This window comes from Carassius carassius, chromosome 24, assembly GCF_963082965.1.
Source record: "Carassius carassius chromosome 24, fCarCar2.1, whole genome shotgun sequence".
Taxonomy (NCBI): Eukaryota; Metazoa; Chordata; class Actinopteri; order Cypriniformes; family Cyprinidae; genus Carassius; species Carassius carassius.
This window is the reverse complement of record NC_081778.1, coordinates 16752551-16771025: the sequence shown is the minus strand read 5'-3', so window position 1 is coordinate 16771025 and position 18475 is coordinate 16752551. Positions and strand designations below refer to the sequence as shown.

The following is an 18475-nucleotide window of genomic DNA, read 5'->3' as shown; positions in this document are numbered from 1 at the left end:
CTTCTCCATTGTGTTTTATTTTACATGTGTTTTTAACATGTTTGACTGTTGCGCTCACATATGAAGCAGTGTTCTAAAAGGCTGTTCTATAAAGGTAAAATAAATTAAGATTAAAAAGAGAGGAAAAAAAGTGTCTTAAGTCATTGAAATTTTCAAAATTCCACTGCTCTGTGCAAAAAACACAGTTTGTGTGAACTGGAATCAAGGAAGTTAACTGCAAAAAAAATAATAAAAAAAACCTTCCTGATTCTCTGTCTTTCTGGTTCCCTGGGTTTAATATTTTAACATCATAAATCTTCTCACATCATCTTTTTTGTTTTTGTGCATTGCAGTTTCTCTTCAGACATTATTCAGGTAAGATTCACTCATCTTTCTGCTGTTTTCTACATAAACTGTATTCTCATTTATTCTCTTTGAGTCTTTACCGGTCCATTACAGGTTCATTTGTCCGGATTATCTTTTATAATTATCTGCTGATCAAGAGATCTATGATAATGGATCAATTTGGACAGCGGTTAGTCATATTGAGTCTGTGCTTGCTGGCTGCTGTGATCATCTCTGAACAAAGTGAGTATTTAATCATTGCTATCATCTACTTTTGTTAGCAATTAACATCATTTTATGCCAATTTCAGTGCTTTGCCTTTGGATATTTCTATCTTTTATCTTTTGAAAAACAATCTTTTGCTCTCTATGTCTGGCAGAACTTCCAAATGAGGTAAGTCGGGATGAGATGAAATTTGTACATCCAGCCGTCTGAACATGCCTTTAACATAATCATACTGGAGTTTAGGTGGGATACTCAGGTTTGTTTGTCTTAATCTTGTCAAACAACAGTGCTAACTAAACAAGCAACATAAAATATGAATAAAGTGCCATGATGTTTTCTTATGTTGGAATAAAAAAGACTAAGAACCAAATGAAGTGCCTCTCTTGCTTACCAAAAAATACAAAATGGAAGAAAGTGTTAAACTGAACACGATCTTGCTGCTGTGGAAACATTTTTTTTTAAATATATATTTTTGCTCAATTTCCATTTTGCATTCACGTGTACATTTATTTTCAGTATAACTGGGTTTAATATTTAAAAAAAGTTACTTTTCATACTTGAGTACAATAAATATCACTAGACTGGGAATGTTTCACAGATGACATTTTTTAAGCTTTCAGATCAGAATTATGAAAGATATTTGAATGATCGTGAGTGCACCGAATTCATCAGACATGTCATCAGAATCATTGGATGAAACCGACACATAAACATTTTGATGGGAAAGTATGACCCAAATAAACAATCTACAGGTTTAGATGTCATAATGTAAATGGAAAAGCATTTCTCTCTCTTTCTCTACTAAATAAACAAAATACATAGCAGGTTAACTGGTTTCAACATTATTTTTGCAAAACTGGCATCAAATGTGGAAAAACAACAACAACAATGACAGAGTACTTGCATTATCTTCTGATGTTCAATTAGGAAAGTGGAAGAACAAATCAACAAACCAGTAAATCACGCCTCCATAACTTTTCTTAGTTACTCTCCTCCCATTCTGACTCTTTTCTCTGCATCACATGTGAAAATGGGTGGTGATATACATTTCTAGCTTTTATTTTCCCCTCGTTCAGAGCAGAAGGCAGTGTCTCTTCAGAATTGATACTGGTAAGAAGCACCTGCACTCATCTAGTTTTCTCTGCAAACAATTGCTCTCTTTCTCTTTTCACTGTTCTTATTTTCTGTTTTCACTGCACGCTATAAACATTATTGCTATTATTGGATATTTAATTAATTCTTTTTCAATACAATATTTATATGCCTTTTGATTAACTCTATTGATATTTTGCTGATTGTGTTTTTTGATATTTTTGCTGAATTGACACTTTCTAATGTCATCTATTAAAAAATAAATAATTAATTCAAATGGCTACAATATCATTCCAGACTAGTTTAGAATTTAATTAGTAATAGAAATCCATTTTTGTAAATGAAAAATATTTACATATTGATAGATGAAAGACTTTAAAAAATATCGATTCCTCCCTAAAATGAAAACTGTGTCATAATTGACTCACCCTCATGTGGTTTCAAACCTGTGTGACTTTTTATGTTCTGTAAAATACAAAAGATGTTAGGAAGAAGACACTTTCAGTCACCATTCGCTTTAATTGCATCGTTTTCCATAAGCAAGTGAATGGTGACTAAAACGCAGTCGCACTGCCAAACATCTTTTTTTTTTTTTTTTTTTACTGAAGACATTCATATGGGTTAGAATTAATGAAGAGAAATTTATTTTATTTGTTTGTTTGTTTTTTTGGTGGGGGGTAAACTATCCTTTTAAATCTCTCACTCTACCAATATTTACAGTAAAAGTGACAATTGTTGCAGCATGTGAAAACCCACATGAGCTTTTTCATTATCGTTGGTGTCTTACATTTAACAAAAGCTTGCACAACCAGATCGACAGCCCAAGGAATACACTTCACTGAGCATTTAAAAAGACTTACACGTTCACATTCTTTTGCAAAATGATTGTATTACACCGATGGAAAGATAACTGGAAGGAGCAACTGAGTATAACAAAAAAAAAAAATGCTTGTTCCCCAAAACAGATTTATCTTGCAATGTTTTTTTCTGTAATCTCTAGAACTAAGGTTATTGTCCTTATATGAAATTGACTCATATGTGATGTTGGGTTCTGTGTATGACTGTAGATAGCTGTGGTGACCTTAAAGTTGTATCTAAAGACTAACTAATAGGACTTAAACAGGAAGAGGAAATAATGCAGATTACATTCATCTCACAATCATATAACATTTCTTAAAATGTTATTTACTCAAATTTAACGGTAGCTGAATTAAGACCCATAATATATATATATATATATATATAAACCAGAAGATAGCACATTATCAACAATATTATCTGGATAACATTTGTTTATTAGTTTATGTATATTTTCTATTTCTAAACTTTGTTAAATGTATAAACCTGATGAAAACATTCAGCTGAATTTGATTTTTTTGAATGATGCTTTTCACAACAAATACTGTTCTGAAACTATGCATATATACATAAGGAAAGAACACATTATTTTAAATTATTATGAATGGTATGATTAGTAGAATAAAAAAAATTATCAACTAAATAAGAATGTGTTAAACATGTTTAATTAATATCTTAAGTTAATACATTAACTTTGACAAACATAAAATATTGTTTACAAAAAAAAATTCTCTCTCTCTCTCTTTAATGGACCCCCGTACTAGCATACAAATGATCTCAAAGCTGACACACATGGACTAAAAACCACAAAACTCAAATTTTTGTGGGATATTTAAAATGCACATATAGAAACAATTAATTATTATTATTTTTAATTAATAATTCTCTCTCATCTAAATTAAAATCTGCTTTTCTTTTGCAGTCTCTCCTCATCGGAGTCCCAGTCTTGTTTTTGAAAAACCTCTACAACAATGGCACAATTTGGCCATCTGGTGGCAGTGTTGAGCCTTTGCCTGCTGGCTGCAGTGGTGAATTCTCAACGTGAGTGTTCAATCGGTTTTCTCTTCATTGGAGATCGTACAGCCCTATGACCTTCTAGTCTTTATCAGAATGATCAGCATTAGGTATTTTTTTTTTTAATTCAGATTTTAGTGCTTGCCATGTCATTTAATCATACCATCTTACTTTCAACTGGATGTAAAAACTTTTCCTTTGCTTTATTTTTCTATAATAGTGAACACCCCCCAACCTCCTCCTCGTTTAGGACAGGAGATCTGCACACACTACACCCAGGGCGGGACCCTCCTTCTGGATGGGCCGAAGGTCTTTGAAATGATGCTGATTGAGTTTGGACGGGCAATCCAGGTCTCTATACATGTTGTCTTCAAGAGATAGTTCACCCAAAAATTAACATTTTGTCATTGTTAACTGACCCTCAAGTTGTTCAAAGCCTGCATCAATTTCTTTCTTTTTTTTTGCTGAACACAAAATACTAATATTTTGAAGAATGCGGTAACTTATACAGTTGTTGCTCCCCATTGACTTCCGTAGTACATATGAGAAAAAAATACCATGGTAGTCAATGGGGACCATCAACTATTTGGTCAAAACAGATTCTTCAAAATATCTTCTTTGTGTTCAGCAGGAGAAATAAATGTATAAATGTTTAAAACAACTTGAGTAAATAATGACAGAATTTTTATCTTTTTCATCTTTGGGTTATCGTTAGTACAATTAGTGCTGTCAAATCGATTAATCAAATTCAATATAAAAGTTTGCTTACATTATATGTGTGAGTACTGTGTATATATAAATACACATACATGTGTATATTTAAGAAATATTTGCTTACGCTCATGTGTGTTTGTGTGTAAATATATACAGTGTATATGGGATTTATATTTTATGTAAATATAAACAGGCCTATATTATAACATATATTTCTTAAATACATACATGTATGTATGTTTGAAAATGGTACATGGACACCATTATTATTCTCTGTCTCTCTCTGTAGACCCTGAACCCTATGGTGACTCAGCAGTGGATGGATGAAGTAGATGATGATCACGACAAACGGCTGAACATGGCGGAGTGTGCCAATCTCGTCCAGAGAGTCTCTGATTCCATCCAGAGGACTCCGCAATAAAGAAGCCACGTCTACTGATTGAAGTAACTTGTACTTGTGTACGGAAGTAGACCTATGTGAAGAAAATATACAATTTATCAAGCACTTATTTAGCAGGTCTGTAGCTTAATAAACACTGTAAGGCATCACAATGCATTTTTTTTATTACTTTAAAACATTAAATTAAAGAATGTTGAAAATTAAATTGAAGAATGGAAATGAAAAAATAAAAATGGGCTAAAAACACACCTGGGATCTATGACGTCTCACTGCTGAACACTTAAGATACATTTTGTGCTTTTCTACATTGGTTGTGGCTGCTGATGGCAGTAACTGCAGGTGAAATAATCAAACATATTTGTATTTACTACCACCCACAACAAACCCATCTAGGTTTCAAGGGTTTTAGGTATTTAGCTAGCTTTGGCAAAGCAGCTCTTGGTGCACTATCAGTAGATACTGATACCACAATGACAATGGGTGTTAACAGCTCATGCCACACTGTCATCTATTGATGTGGATTAGCAATTCACTGATATTTGTTAGTTTTATTAAAGCAGTTTACAAAATAATTTATTTGCTTACCTGTCCCAAGAAGAAAGGAACTTGGGCACAAGATTTTCTCTGTCATCAAATCTTTCCACTTCACAGTAGTCATCTACATACATATCTATGCACTGTAGTAATGTTTGTTTTTATGTGTCATTCTTTCTGTTATTCTGCTTGTTTGGCCGCTCAGGTAGTGATTCTCACCTATTCTATTAAAACAGCACCTATTCTATAGAAAACTATTATAAGTGGTCTTCTAAAGTGAGTGCAGTGCAGATCATTTAGATTCCTTTTCACAAAAACACAATTTAATTCTTAAAAGGAATAGATCACCAAAAAAATTAAAATTCTGTCATAATTTATGCATCCTCAACTTGTTCCTTCTTTTTCTTTCTTCTGTTGAACACAAAAGAATTTGAAAACTGTAGCCAAACAGTTGAAGTTCACCATTGACTTCCAGTATAGTCCAAATAATACAGTACAGAAAAATAAAGTAGCTAAAACTTGAAAAAACAGCATGAATGTTTTTAGTCTGCATAGTGTTGCTTATAAATGCCTGCCTAAAGCAACTGCACATGAAACAGAGAAGATGGTGAGACGGTTGGACAAGAAAAAACAAGGTCACCATTATAGTCTGTGACCTTTGTCCAAACCTGTTTTACTAGCAGACGTTTAACCCCCTGAAATCTATGACAGAGGTCAGCAGGTGCCGGAGGGGTGTTGCCTGTCTGTGCCTGTGTCTTCTGCTCTCTGTCTCACGTTTATTACTTTTCTATTTAGATTTGAAGGATGATGTCTATCTATTAAAAACATGTTGGCACAACTTGTGCTTTTGGAGTCTTTGTTAACATGTACAGTTCTGGTGTAAGGACAGAAGCAGACAGATGCAAACAAGCATGAGGAGACCTGAGAGGTAATTAGGAGACCTGAATGAGATAAAAGTAAACAGAACAAATGCGGTACAGGAGATGAGAAGGGCTGAAGGGAAAAAGGAGAGAGTGGCACATTCCTCTTCCTTTGTCTCTGCTTCCCTTGTCCGGACTCTTCAAAACAACAGCTGGAGCTCTCACAGGTGTGTTTTACTTGCTGAAAGCTGAAACATATGAGCTGACATTGCACACACACACACATGTGCCAGTATGCTGATGCAGCAACCACACACTACTGTTTTTCAGAGGTTTTTCTCCAAACAAGTTTAAAGTGCTCCTTCTGCACATTTATAACAATTATTTCGATTATCACTGAGATAAAGTAACGACAATGAGATCTTAAGCCACACTTTAAAATGTATGTTTTATAAATCAAAATGATCGCACAAAATCAGTAGCTTCTACAAAAACATTATGCTTACACTATCAATATTTAGCCATTTTTTCAAAATTCTATTTTATTTTATTTTTTACAAGATGGGCGCAATAAGATGCCCTTTTCCTAAACTGTGATGATGCATTTCCACAGTTATTAACATTGTATATTTAGAAAAGTTTTTGTTTCTGTATGTTTTTATGTAAAGTAAATAAATAACTCTACATTTGTATTATATTACCTTGGTCTTCAGTTTCAGAAAACTAGTTGGGTGGCAGAGGGAATTTGACATCTACATTTACATTTACACTTTTATCCAAAGCAACGGATATAAGATGCAATTCTTATTTCTGACCACCATAATCAATTGATATATATATATATATATATATATATATATATATATATATATATATATATATATATATATATATATATATATATATATATATATATATAGTATTGCTATTGGAGCAAATGGGAATGCAAAATATATATATATATTTGTTTGTATTTTCCATTCATTCACCCAACTATTACAACTTTCAATGCTATGATCCAACTGTGAAGAATGTTTTTGGGACTTGGGAAAATGTCATATAAAATTTATATTTATATTTAATATAATATAATATAATATATATATATATATATATATATATATATATATAATTTAATATGACTGTATCAAAAAGACTACATTTGGTTACACCAACAAAAATCTTTTTTAATCTTTTTTTAATCAAGTATAAATAGATCACTTAGGTGACAATTCCAGTATTGACCAAAACTAGTTATTGATCAAGGGATTCACTGTAATGTCACTGAGAGTATGTATACTAGTTAGCAACCTAGACAGTCCAAAGGTGGTGTGTATATTTGTGTGTGTCCCAGTTGTATGTGTATCTCTGCTGCAGGAAACAGTGGTATCCTGTTTTGCAGTGGACTCCCATTGTTGCACTGATTAAACTTACACTAATATACACACCCACACATACACATCACAGCTACTGCGCTGTTAATGATGAGAATAGAGCAATGTGTCTGAGATCAATCAGTCGTGATTCATAATACACACATTTAGCCGGATGCCTTCACACAAGTGCTCCTTTCTTGCGCGACAAAGGATGAAACACTGGACACCACACATTGTGTGACTGTAGTGTGTGTGTTGTCTAGTCTTTCTGTCTCCACATGGTCATTCATCACTCCAGGCCCTGTCTGTTTATTTATCTGTCTTTTGAGTAACAGAGACGGTTTACACTGTAATTACACTAAATCGTTTCCTAGTTTGATGAGCTTGGTCATGATGTGGGCGGCATTTTTCTTATGAGGAAATGACAACGGTCTCTGACCAAATCATTGTATTTTCTTTTTTTTTGCAAATTATGGACTTCTCCTTTGTCTTTCATTTACATGAGAAAAACACTGTTTCAGTCTGTTCATGAATGGTGCAAGTATTTATGAGTGAAAAGAGTTCTAAACAAATATGCTGATGTATTTTGATGTGAGGGGACAACAGGTGATGGACTTTTTCACTGGAAGAAGTGCTATTATTGATTATTGATTTGTATGCATTACAAACACACTGGTTTTCACTTCACAAGATTTTAGGTGGACAAGCTGACATGAGATTTAACATGAGGTTGAAGTCATTCAAAAACATGAGGTCAGATTTTTTAAAATGTTTTTGAAAGAAGAATATATATATAATTACAATTGTTCTTGAACATGTAATTTATTCCGATGAAGGCAAAGGAATCATTCTTATATGCTGATTTGGTGCTCAAGAAACTTATAATAATCTATGTTGAAAACAGCTGTAAATATTTCAGAGGAAACTGAGATAATTTTTTTGGATCCTTTGATATATAGAAAGTTCAAAAGAACAGCATGTATTTAAAAATCTAAGTATTTTAATCTAATCTATCTAAAAGTATTTAATACACTCCCCCTCTCTCTCATAAGCGCACATACACATGAATACACACCCCAACCTTAACCCTGTAGAGACAAAAATCTCAAATAGTTTTACTTATGGTTTTATTAAACTTACATTTCATGTCCAAAATACAATAGAATACTATATTCTTCTTTATATGTATAATAAAAACAGTTCCTGATTAATGGTTTGTTGCATTTTTCCCCTCCAGCTGTTTGTGACCCTATGACTTTCACTGCAGAATGGTTCTTACGGAAATCAGCCATGGTTTTACTGTAGTAAAGATTTAGTAATCATGCTTTTTTGGCATATTTATTACTATTTGTATAACTACAGATACCATAGTTAAACTATGGATAGTGGTTCATTTGTGGTTACCATGGTTTACCCATGGTTTTTTGGTTTTGGTAAACCATGGTTAATGTTAGTAAGGGCTGACCCATTTAGGGTCACAACCCACCAGATGAGAACCACTGATCTTCTAATGCTTTGTTTATCCATGTAAATTTTACCATTTACACTAAAAGCATTTGAACAAACATGACTGAACAACTTAAGAATTGTCTGCTATGTTCAGCATTGTCTCTCTCACAAAAGAGGTTTTGCCAATCTCTCATTTTTTTTATTTTTCTTTAAGAAATGCACTTTCTTGATAAACAATCACCACCCGCAGTTCTTTTCCCCTTTCATGTCTTTCTCTGAGAAGCACAGGAAAAGCATGTAAAGAATCCATAGGCACTGAGAAAAGGCAAACCCACAATTCCCACTCACTCGTGTTAATGAAGACAAACTACAAACAAGCAAAAAACAAAAACATACGAACATTTGACGAGATCTCTACAAAACCAAACACCTTATAGCAGTAGATAAATGTGCTATTATTTCCCACAGAAATTAAAATGTCTGTCAGCACCCTTTATGCCTTGGCTTTTGAGCGCATTTTAGTTTTCATTGCTCACAATCAGAGCTGATCCTCTTTGAGACCAGAACAAAATCCGCTCACATTCCCCTGCTAAGCTCTCATAACATCTTCTCTCTGTCTCAGCCAGACATTGAAGGTTATATAAAATTGATTTGTGCCATTTTTTCCCCAGTAAACTCCAGCTAGAACATCCCTCTAAATCCGGTCTGATACAATATACACTGTTGCATAGGATATAAAATAGTACAAAAGTAACACAAAAACATTAAACACCCCAAAAATTGAAATTGTAAACTGTAAACACCCCAACAATTAACTTACAACACTAAAGCCATAAACAATACAACAATGAAACATAGTTGATAGGGAATAAATTATCAGAACCTTTTCTTTTTTTAATTCACAAAGCCCAGTCTTGGAGACTCAGAACGCTTTAGTGAATTAAGTACCAAATGATATACAGAAAGACCCAATAAAAGTTTGTTTGTCACAGATCAAACCAATTTATCATATGCAAAACAACATTAAAAGCCAATGATGGTTCAAAAGTTTCATTGGCCAATCTTATGGGTTAAGAATATGTAAATTTAAATCAAAGTTAATTTGCTGATTACTCCTCCTCTTATGTCCTGCGTGTCACCACAACTCAACGAATAAAGCCTTTAGAATTGTGCGACTTTGGTGTTCTCTGCGTGAGGGGAATGAATAAAGTTATTGTTCATTTAAATGAATGTGTTCATAGGCTCACTGTAAATAATGATGTTCACTGAGAGTGAGTGTCACTGAGAGGGTAAAAAACAAAGCCTTTTTGTTCCAGCTACAAAACAAGAACTGTAAACGGAGGCATACCAAGATGTCCTATATTCTTTAATCTCAGAGGCAGATATTCTTGATTTAATGACATTCAGTTAAACTAATTTTCTATGTTTGCGTTGTTCTCTTCCGCACAAAGGAAGGTTTTACGCTTATAAAATTTCTTTTGGGCTTCGTCACTTGAGTTGGATGCTGATGAAATAGCTGCCAAACTGCCATATGACCACAATTAAGAACAATATTATAACAAAGTATCCTATGATTAATAAACGATTTGTAAACGCTACATTTATTATTTAAGTTATAGAACGTGGTCTTTTCCTAAAGGCCACCCGGAACTGTATAGGACCAATATAAAAAAAGAAAAAAAAATATATATATATGGTAACTCATCCCTTTCAGAGAAATGGCTGAAATAAGAAATAGTTTTAGGCTCTCCATTCAGGGTTTGTTATGTTTGCAGATTTGAACACCTTTTAACTAAGAAATAACTGCAAACAAACTGAGAGCCTCCTCATACATATAAGGATTAACCAAAAATACAAAGTGAAAATAGTCTGTCACTCAAAGAACTTAAAATTCACAGTCATTATTTACTCATACTTATGAGTAAAACAAACCTGTATGACTGACTTTTCTTCCAGGAAAAACACACACACAAAAAATTCTAAGGAGATCTTTTTTTTTCATCCAGTTACAAAAAACAGGTACAGGAACTTTCAAGACATAAAGGTATCATAAAATTGATATTAAAGACATATGCGTGTGTTTTTAAGATAATAATCTCCCCCTCCAGTGAGCTCAAATACTGGATTAGTCCTATTTGAGTCTGAATTATTTAGTTGAATCAAGAGATTCATTAAATAAACCATTTAAAAGAGCAATCCATTCATGAAACAGGTCCCAAGGAGAGCTGAGATCAAGATTTATCTGTTAATAAAATATTGAGTTTGTCACAAAAAAAAACTTAACTTACGACTTCAGAAAACTTTGACTATGAATACTACAGTATGGTGTCTTTCGTAACACTGGATGCTCCAGTTCAAATTCTATGTCATTTAAAATGTCTTAACGTGTCATACAGGTTTCTAATATTATTGTGAGTAAATTCACAATTTGTATTTTTGGAGTAAACATCCTTAAGGGGTTGCTTTTCCAAAAATGAGAATTCTATTATTTACTCATCCTCATGTTTCTTATGTAGAAAAAAAATAAAATATTCTGAGGAATTCTGGCAGCCAAACAGTTTTGGTTACCTTCCACAAAAGAAAGTCACACAGGTTTGGAACAACATGATGATTAAATGGTGATATGATTTACATTTTTGGGTGAACTATCCTTTTGACTAAACAGACAAATGAAAATAGTCTGTCCTCAGAATTTAAAGAGGCAGTTTCACTAGAGTTTTGAGTTCAGAAGGTATCATAGAAGTCTGAAACTCAAACCAGAATGTCTTCTGGCTTGGCTAAAAAGGAGAGAAGGCAGTTAATTAGATTCAATCACATTTAGTCAAAATCGAAATCCTCTCTCAGATTTGGATCAGTTTATAGGAGGGCTTGTTTGGAATGAAAGCTCCAAACCTCCAGAAGAGGAAGAAGCGGATGAGGCTAGTAAAGATGCCAGGTGTGTTGGGCACCTGAAAGTCAAAAAAAAATTAACATTTTAAAATAAATACATTTTAAAATAAAATAAATGACACTTTCTGCTTCACTTCAAAGCACTCTCTCAGGTTAGCCTCTTCATCATCTTACCATTATATAATAATCATGGAGTTGAAGGCCATACAGCGTCCATGACGTGGATGTGAAAAATGTAGCCACGGTCAAGGAAAAAGACAAGCGCTCCACAGACTTATTTCGCACAATATCCAACTGGTGGAAATGAAGAACACAAAAGTTTTTTGAGAGGAGAATGATGCATTTGCTACCATTCATTATAAAAATAATAATAATAATAATAATAATAATAATAATAAATACAGAGGAGACAGGAAATGTTGAGAGGAAGGGGGACTGAAACATGATGCAGGCAAGACTCAAACCTGTCTTCCACTTAAGCACCAAGGATCAGCAAATCTGAAGCACTGTGATGAAGTACTCTCTGCTTCATCACAGCTCCAAACACATATTGTTTACACTCACGCATAGTCTGTCCCATAACAAGCAGATATGGACACTTGCAGAAAGTGACGGAGGGAAAAACAGGAAGCAACAAAAGGAGGTACAATAATGACAGGAAATACACCACCGGGCACAGGACAGATAGACAGAGCTGGACTGATAAATATGGAAGAGAGAGAGAGAGATCCAAAACAGGAAGATGGAGACTATGAGAGGGCACAGAAAAGAAGGATGGATGTAGTGATAAACAAAAGGTGGAATGCTGGAATGTCACAGTAAGACTTCACACCATTATTTTATCTAAGTAAACGATAAGAAGAGGAACATGTACATTTATTTTATAGTTGATATATGATACATGTGATATGTAATATATACATCTCAAATATTTGCAATAATGCATGCATTTTTTTTATTATTTTTATTATTTTTTTTCTTTATAATTTTGCATGCAATTATTATTATTATTATTTTTTTACATGGTTAAAGCTGCAGTAGGTAACTTTTGTAAAAATGTATTTTTTTCATATTTGTTAAGCCTGTCATTATATCTTGACAGTAGAATTTGAGACAGATAATCTGTGAAAAAAATCAAGCTCCTCTGGCTCCTCCGAATGGTCCTATTGTCATTTGCAGAAATACACCGCTCCCGATAAGAAACAACCAATCAGAGCTGCGATCCGTAACTTTTTTGTGTTCAAAATTTACAAAATGTATATAATAAGCGAGTACACCATGAATCCATTTTCCAAATGGTGTTTTTAACCTGTCCCGATTCACTAGGGTACACCTATAATAAGTGTTTATTTTCTGACTATTTTAGTTTGATTCGGGTAGGTACTGCGGCGGAGTAACCCAGTACCTTTGTGATTCTTCAAAGACATAAACAGAGAGAAGTAGCTCCGGCTACATTGTTCTTCCACAAGATGCAAGCAGTTCTGTTTATTAACTGCTAGAGTGTCAAAAGTTACCAACTGCAGCTTTAACATGTTGACATATGCAATTATAAGTTAATTTTAAATGTGGTACAAGTAAAAACGTACATACTCAAGGCTGATACAAGCTTTTGGTGCGTTTGCAATATACACTTTCCATGTTCATGTTCTTTACTGCAAAGTAATTACCAGTAAATGTGTGCAGGAAATTGTTGACTGTGTATTTAAACAGGATTAAAGGGGTCATATGACGTCGCTAAAAAACGACATTATTTTGTGTATTTGGTGTATAATGAAATTTGTTTATGCTGTTTAAGTTTCAAAAAACATATTTTCCACATACTGTACATTATTTGTTCTCCTCTATGCCCCGCCTTTCTGAAATACATAGATTTTTTAAAAAGCTCATCGTTCTCAAAAGTGAGTTGTGCTCTGATTGGCCAGCTATCCAGTGCGTTGTGATTGGCCGAATGCCTCAAGCATGTGACAGAAATTTTAAGCCCCTTACCATACTGTGATGCTGTGTGTCACCGTGCGATGAAACAAAACCAATAAAACCCCGTTACAAACAAGGCATTTATTCTTCATTTCATTTCATTCTTTAAATATGAAAACGTACTTACTGTGAGTCAGCATTATTTGTATAACCACTGGCATTGTAGTCTACTCTCACAGGAAACCGTTCTCCGTAAAATGCGGAGAGAGTGTTACATGCTATTCACAAACAGCATGTAACACCCCAAAGAGAAAGGAAAGCTAGAAATCGCATTATATGACCCCTTTAATACCGGTTAAATGTATAGGTGTGTACTCACGAGATCAGCGAGTGGAGAGAGGTACATGCTGATGGTGAACACACTACAGGCGAGGCCCAGCTGAGAGAGTTGAGCTTCTCCAGAAGGAATCACCACAGTAAAATACACCCAGCCTACACACAACACACTCACCATCATCAGTGTCTGCGAGAACACTCGCCTCTGAAACACACACACACACAAGTACAGCAAAATTAAGTCAGAGGAAGCTGTTCGGATTAGAATGGAAATGGAAGGGTATTCTTTAGTAATAATAGTAATCAAAATTTATTTAGCACATGTGGACTATTTTCTGATCACTCTTACAACTTATTCAGAACTTTTTATTTGTTGTATGTTTTATTTGTTGTATATACAGTGGGGTTCAAATGCCTGTGTTCACGTTTAAAAACAATTTGAGTTAAATCTGGATCTAACCTATAAAGAAATATCATGTTATTTTTTTTAATTAAACTTTTCACTCAACTTGTTAATATAACTGATAAAATAACTTGTAAAATATTGTATTGATTTTTCAATTAAATTTTTCATTTTAAACTTCATTCAAATTGGCATTCTAAAAATATAAGTTTTGAATAAACTTTTAAATTAAACTTTTCATTCAAACTAGAATTCTGATAACATAACGTAATCAACAACATCCTGATAATAACGTGATATTCATATATTTCACTTTAAAAAAATATATATTATTAAACTTTCATTCTAACTGTTATCCTGGTAGTGACTTAAAAATCATGTGAAAAAAAATGTGTGATTCAGCGTGAAGCAGCCCGACACACAGAGCGTCTGAACCGAACTGATTCTTTTGATGATTGATTCTGAACTGATTCTTCTGAACTGAAGGCTTGAATCAAGGGCAATCATCGCCAATGACGTCATTACTTCGAGCGCAAAAGAACCGGTGAACCGTTTTCTTCAACAGGTTTATTGAATCAAACTGTCCGGAAGAACCGGTTCGCGGAAAAGAACCGAACTTCCCATCACTACTGGTGATCCGAAAAAACAATGCAACCGGTTCTTGACTCGAGATTGAGTCACTTGTTCGTTCGTTATCTGGCTCGGCTCGGTGTTCATCTTCAGTTCTCTCTTCACAGCAGTTCAGTCAGTGTACTGTTTGAGTAAATGAATTACTCCGGGATATTCGTTTGTTTGAACTCAGAGGGAGTGTCAGCCACATTAAAAAAGTTAACAGCTTAAGTCATTTGTGGATTAATGCGTATTGGAGACGCGAACTGTCTCAAATGATTAAATTCGATTTGGTGAACTGGTTCAAAAAGATCCGGTTACATCGAGTGATTCGTTCACGAACCGGATATCACTAAATTGCACTGTTTTGAACTCGCTCACAGCAGACCCGGAAGAGAAGACAATGCTGAATAAAGTCGTAGTTTTTGCTATTTTTGGACCAAAATGTTATTTTGATGCTTCAAAATATTCTAACTAACCCTCTGACATGGACTACTTTGAAGATGTTTTTCTTATCTTTCTGGACATGGACAGTATACCGTTCACACAGCTACAATGGAGGGACTGAGAGCTCTCGGACTAAATCTAAAATATCTTAAACAGTGTTCCGAAGATGAACGGAGGTCTTACGGGTTTGGAACGACATGAGGGTGAGTTATTAATGACATAATTTTCATTTTTCTGTGAACTAACCCTTTAAGTTTCCACAGTCTGTGATGATTTGGGGTGCAATGTCATCTGCTGGTCCATTGTGTTTTTTAAAAACCAAAGTTACTGCACCAGTTTTCCAATACATTTTGGAGCACTTCATGCTTCCTTCTGCTGACCAGATTTTTGAAGATGGTGATTTCATTTTCAAGCAGGATTTGGACCTGCCCACACTGCCAAAAGCACCAAAAGTTGGTTAAATGACTATGGTGTTGGTGTGCTTGACTGGCCAGCAAACTCACCAGACCTGAACCCTAGAGAGAATCTATAGGGGATTGTCAAGAGGAAAATGAGAAACAAGAGACCAAACAATGCAGATGAGTTGAAGGCCACTGTTAAAGAAACCTGGGCTTCATTACCACCTCAGCAGTGCCACAAACTGATCACCTCCATGCCACGCCAAATTGAGGCAGTAATTAGAGCAAAAGGAGCCCCGACCAAGTATTGAGTACATGTACAGTAAATTAACATACTTTTTTATTTTTTATTGGTCTTATGAAGTATTTGTTGAGATAGTGAATTTGTGGGTTTTTGTTAAATGTGAGCCAAAATCATCACAATTAAAAGAATCAAAGACTTAAACTACTCCAGTCTGTGAGCTGAATTTATTTAATACACAAGTTTCACAGTTTGAGTTGAATTACTGAAATAAATTAACTTTTCCACAACATTCTAATTTATTGAGATGCACCTGTATTTTTAAGTCTGGTCTCAGACTTTGGATCCCACTGTATAATCAATAAGAGTTCAAGAACTGGACAGTGCTAAAAGACAAACCTTGTCTTTGGCATAATGACAGTAGGTGATGATGTATAACGTCTGTAAAAAGGCCCCAATGATGTTTACAGATATCACCGTTCCATCTCCCTTTAATAATCCATAGTACAGCCAGCCTAGATTACTAAAACACACACAAAGACACATAACCATTCAAATAAACTAAAATCCATGCACAATGCACATATAAAGTTGCATTCACATATACAACATTACTGAATGAAAGCTACAGGTGTAAAATACCAAACACATACTTCAAGCATGTGGTGAGGAAGGGCAGAAACTGAACGTTATCTGCACTCTGTGTGCTCTTCATTTTCTTTAAGTCGGTCCTGCAAATGCAGAGAGGAATATGATGATGAAGATTTAGACATCTAGTAGCTACACAATACAATACAATAATACAAGAATAAGCGGTATTCTATACATATTCATAAACGGTAAAATAATAATAATAACAATTATACAAAGAGAGGACATGCAAATGTAACTTCATACTGATAGTGAAATTAATTTGTTTCAGACGTTCTGCAGGTTTCAGGCAAAGTGTCATAATTGCTAATACTCTAAAATATTAATAATGAGCGATCTTCTTGTTCTTGATGACAGCGTTGGCTAATGTCAGTAGCAACTTAACAGTATAATGGCAGAAACTTTTGTTACCATGGTATCTTGCTGCGAGGGGGCTGTTTATTGGTTTGAGTACAGGCAGTTTCTATTAGGCGCAACAACATATTTGTATTTTGTAACCACTACAGTTGATACAAAACAGCAGAGAACTTTGTTTATTTAAAGCATTTATAACTAATTCATTTACATACTAAACAGTAAACTCTAGAAAGGCGCAAGATGTCACCAGATGTGAAAATTATTAAAACCCATAAGTGTGTACAGTTTAGCTCAGCTACATTATAACTGATGTGACTGATCATAAATATAAATCAAAACACTTGTAAGTAACGTTAACTTACAATCCCGTCGTGAACATCCCGACGGTGAATATGATGCACGCACATGATAGCAGCTGCAGAAAATCCATAGACTGAAAAGGCGAAAAATGAGCTGTGCTTTTATGCAATCAAGCGAATTAAATTATATTTATAAAGCCTATGAATCCTGCACCGGTGGAACGCTGACGTCCACCTTCTCTATTTCCGTGTTTGTAATCAGTGTGGATAGATTCCTTCACTCTGATTGGTTTTTGCCGAACGCTGCTCACTGACGTCATTTTGTAGTCCGGTTGTAGTGAAATAAGAGGTAGGTGAAAAGAAATTAATAAAATATTTTTGGATTTTATTTGGAAAAATAGACCGTACAAGTTAAAAAGAGATGTGCTTACTAACTCTAGAAGCGAAGGTGGCCTTGATTTTTTGGACTTTGTAGACACTGTAAACACCTTTAAAGTAAACTGGCTGAAAAGATGCCTTGCAAATCCAATGTCACTGTGTTTTTTTATCCCAAATAAGATATTTGACCAACTTGGTGGCCTATCTTTCTTACTGAAATGTAATTTTCTGCCTGGCAAGTTACCTATTTCCTTATCTAACTTTCATCATCAATGTCTTCTTTCCTGGAAATTATGTTTTGTCCATGGTTTCTCCCCCCATAAAGTTCTCCTTTGGAATAATGCTGATATAACGGTTAGAAATAAATCACTTTTTTTCCCTAGATGGTTTAATAATAACTTGAACTCTATTATATCTGTGTTTGACAACTTTGGTAATATTTTAACTTACGAACAATTTATGAATCTTCATAATTTTCCAGTCCCACCAAATGAATATAATAATTTGATGAGAGCCATCCCAGTAGGTTTAACTCAGTTAATTTCAAGTCACCTTAAATTCAGTAAAGGCAACAGCGTTTATCCGGCTTTATGTTTGGGGGGTATTGGTATTTTAGATCGGAAATGCCATAACAGACATATCCGCAAAATATTTCAGACAAAGAGAAAGATTGTTCCAAGAGGGAAATTCTATTGGGGTTCCTTTAT

The 18475-nt window shown here is 34.3% G+C and overlaps 2 protein-coding genes across 2 annotated transcripts in view; both read right to left on the bottom strand.

Annotated features, from left to right (window-relative positions):
* Positions 1-18475, bottom strand: part of LOC132102990 (protein S100-A1-like) — a 207260-nt gene that overhangs the window by 25391 nt on the left and 163394 nt on the right. The window lies entirely within an intron of this gene.
* On the bottom strand, positions 11648-17666 carry LOC132102987 (sugar transporter SWEET1-like). The gene is made up of 6 exons (XM_059507762.1): positions 17454-17666; positions 16737-16814; positions 16483-16606; positions 14029-14190; positions 11910-12029; positions 11648-11794 (listed from the first exon to the last, which is right to left on the bottom strand). The coding sequence occupies exons 1-6, from the start codon at positions 17519-17521 to the stop codon at positions 11687-11689; spliced, it is 660 nt and encodes a 219-aa protein (XP_059363745.1). The 5' UTR covers positions 17522-17666; the 3' UTR covers positions 11648-11686.

Bases quoted from the DNA above. Each gene is read 5' to 3' on its own strand.
- LOC132102987 (XM_059507762.1), bottom strand. From the start codon at position 17,521: ATGGATTTTCTGCAGCTGCTATCATGTGCGTGCATCATATTCACCGTC. The intron at 16,607-16,736 runs GTATGTGTTTGG...TGTGTGTTTTAG, and splicing joins TTCCTCACCACATGCTTGAA to TAATCTAGGCTGGCTGTACT. The intron at 14,191-16,482 runs GTTTGTCTTTTA...TGTGTGTTTCAG, and splicing joins GTCATTATGCCAAAGACAAG to AGGCGAGTGTTCTCGCAGAC.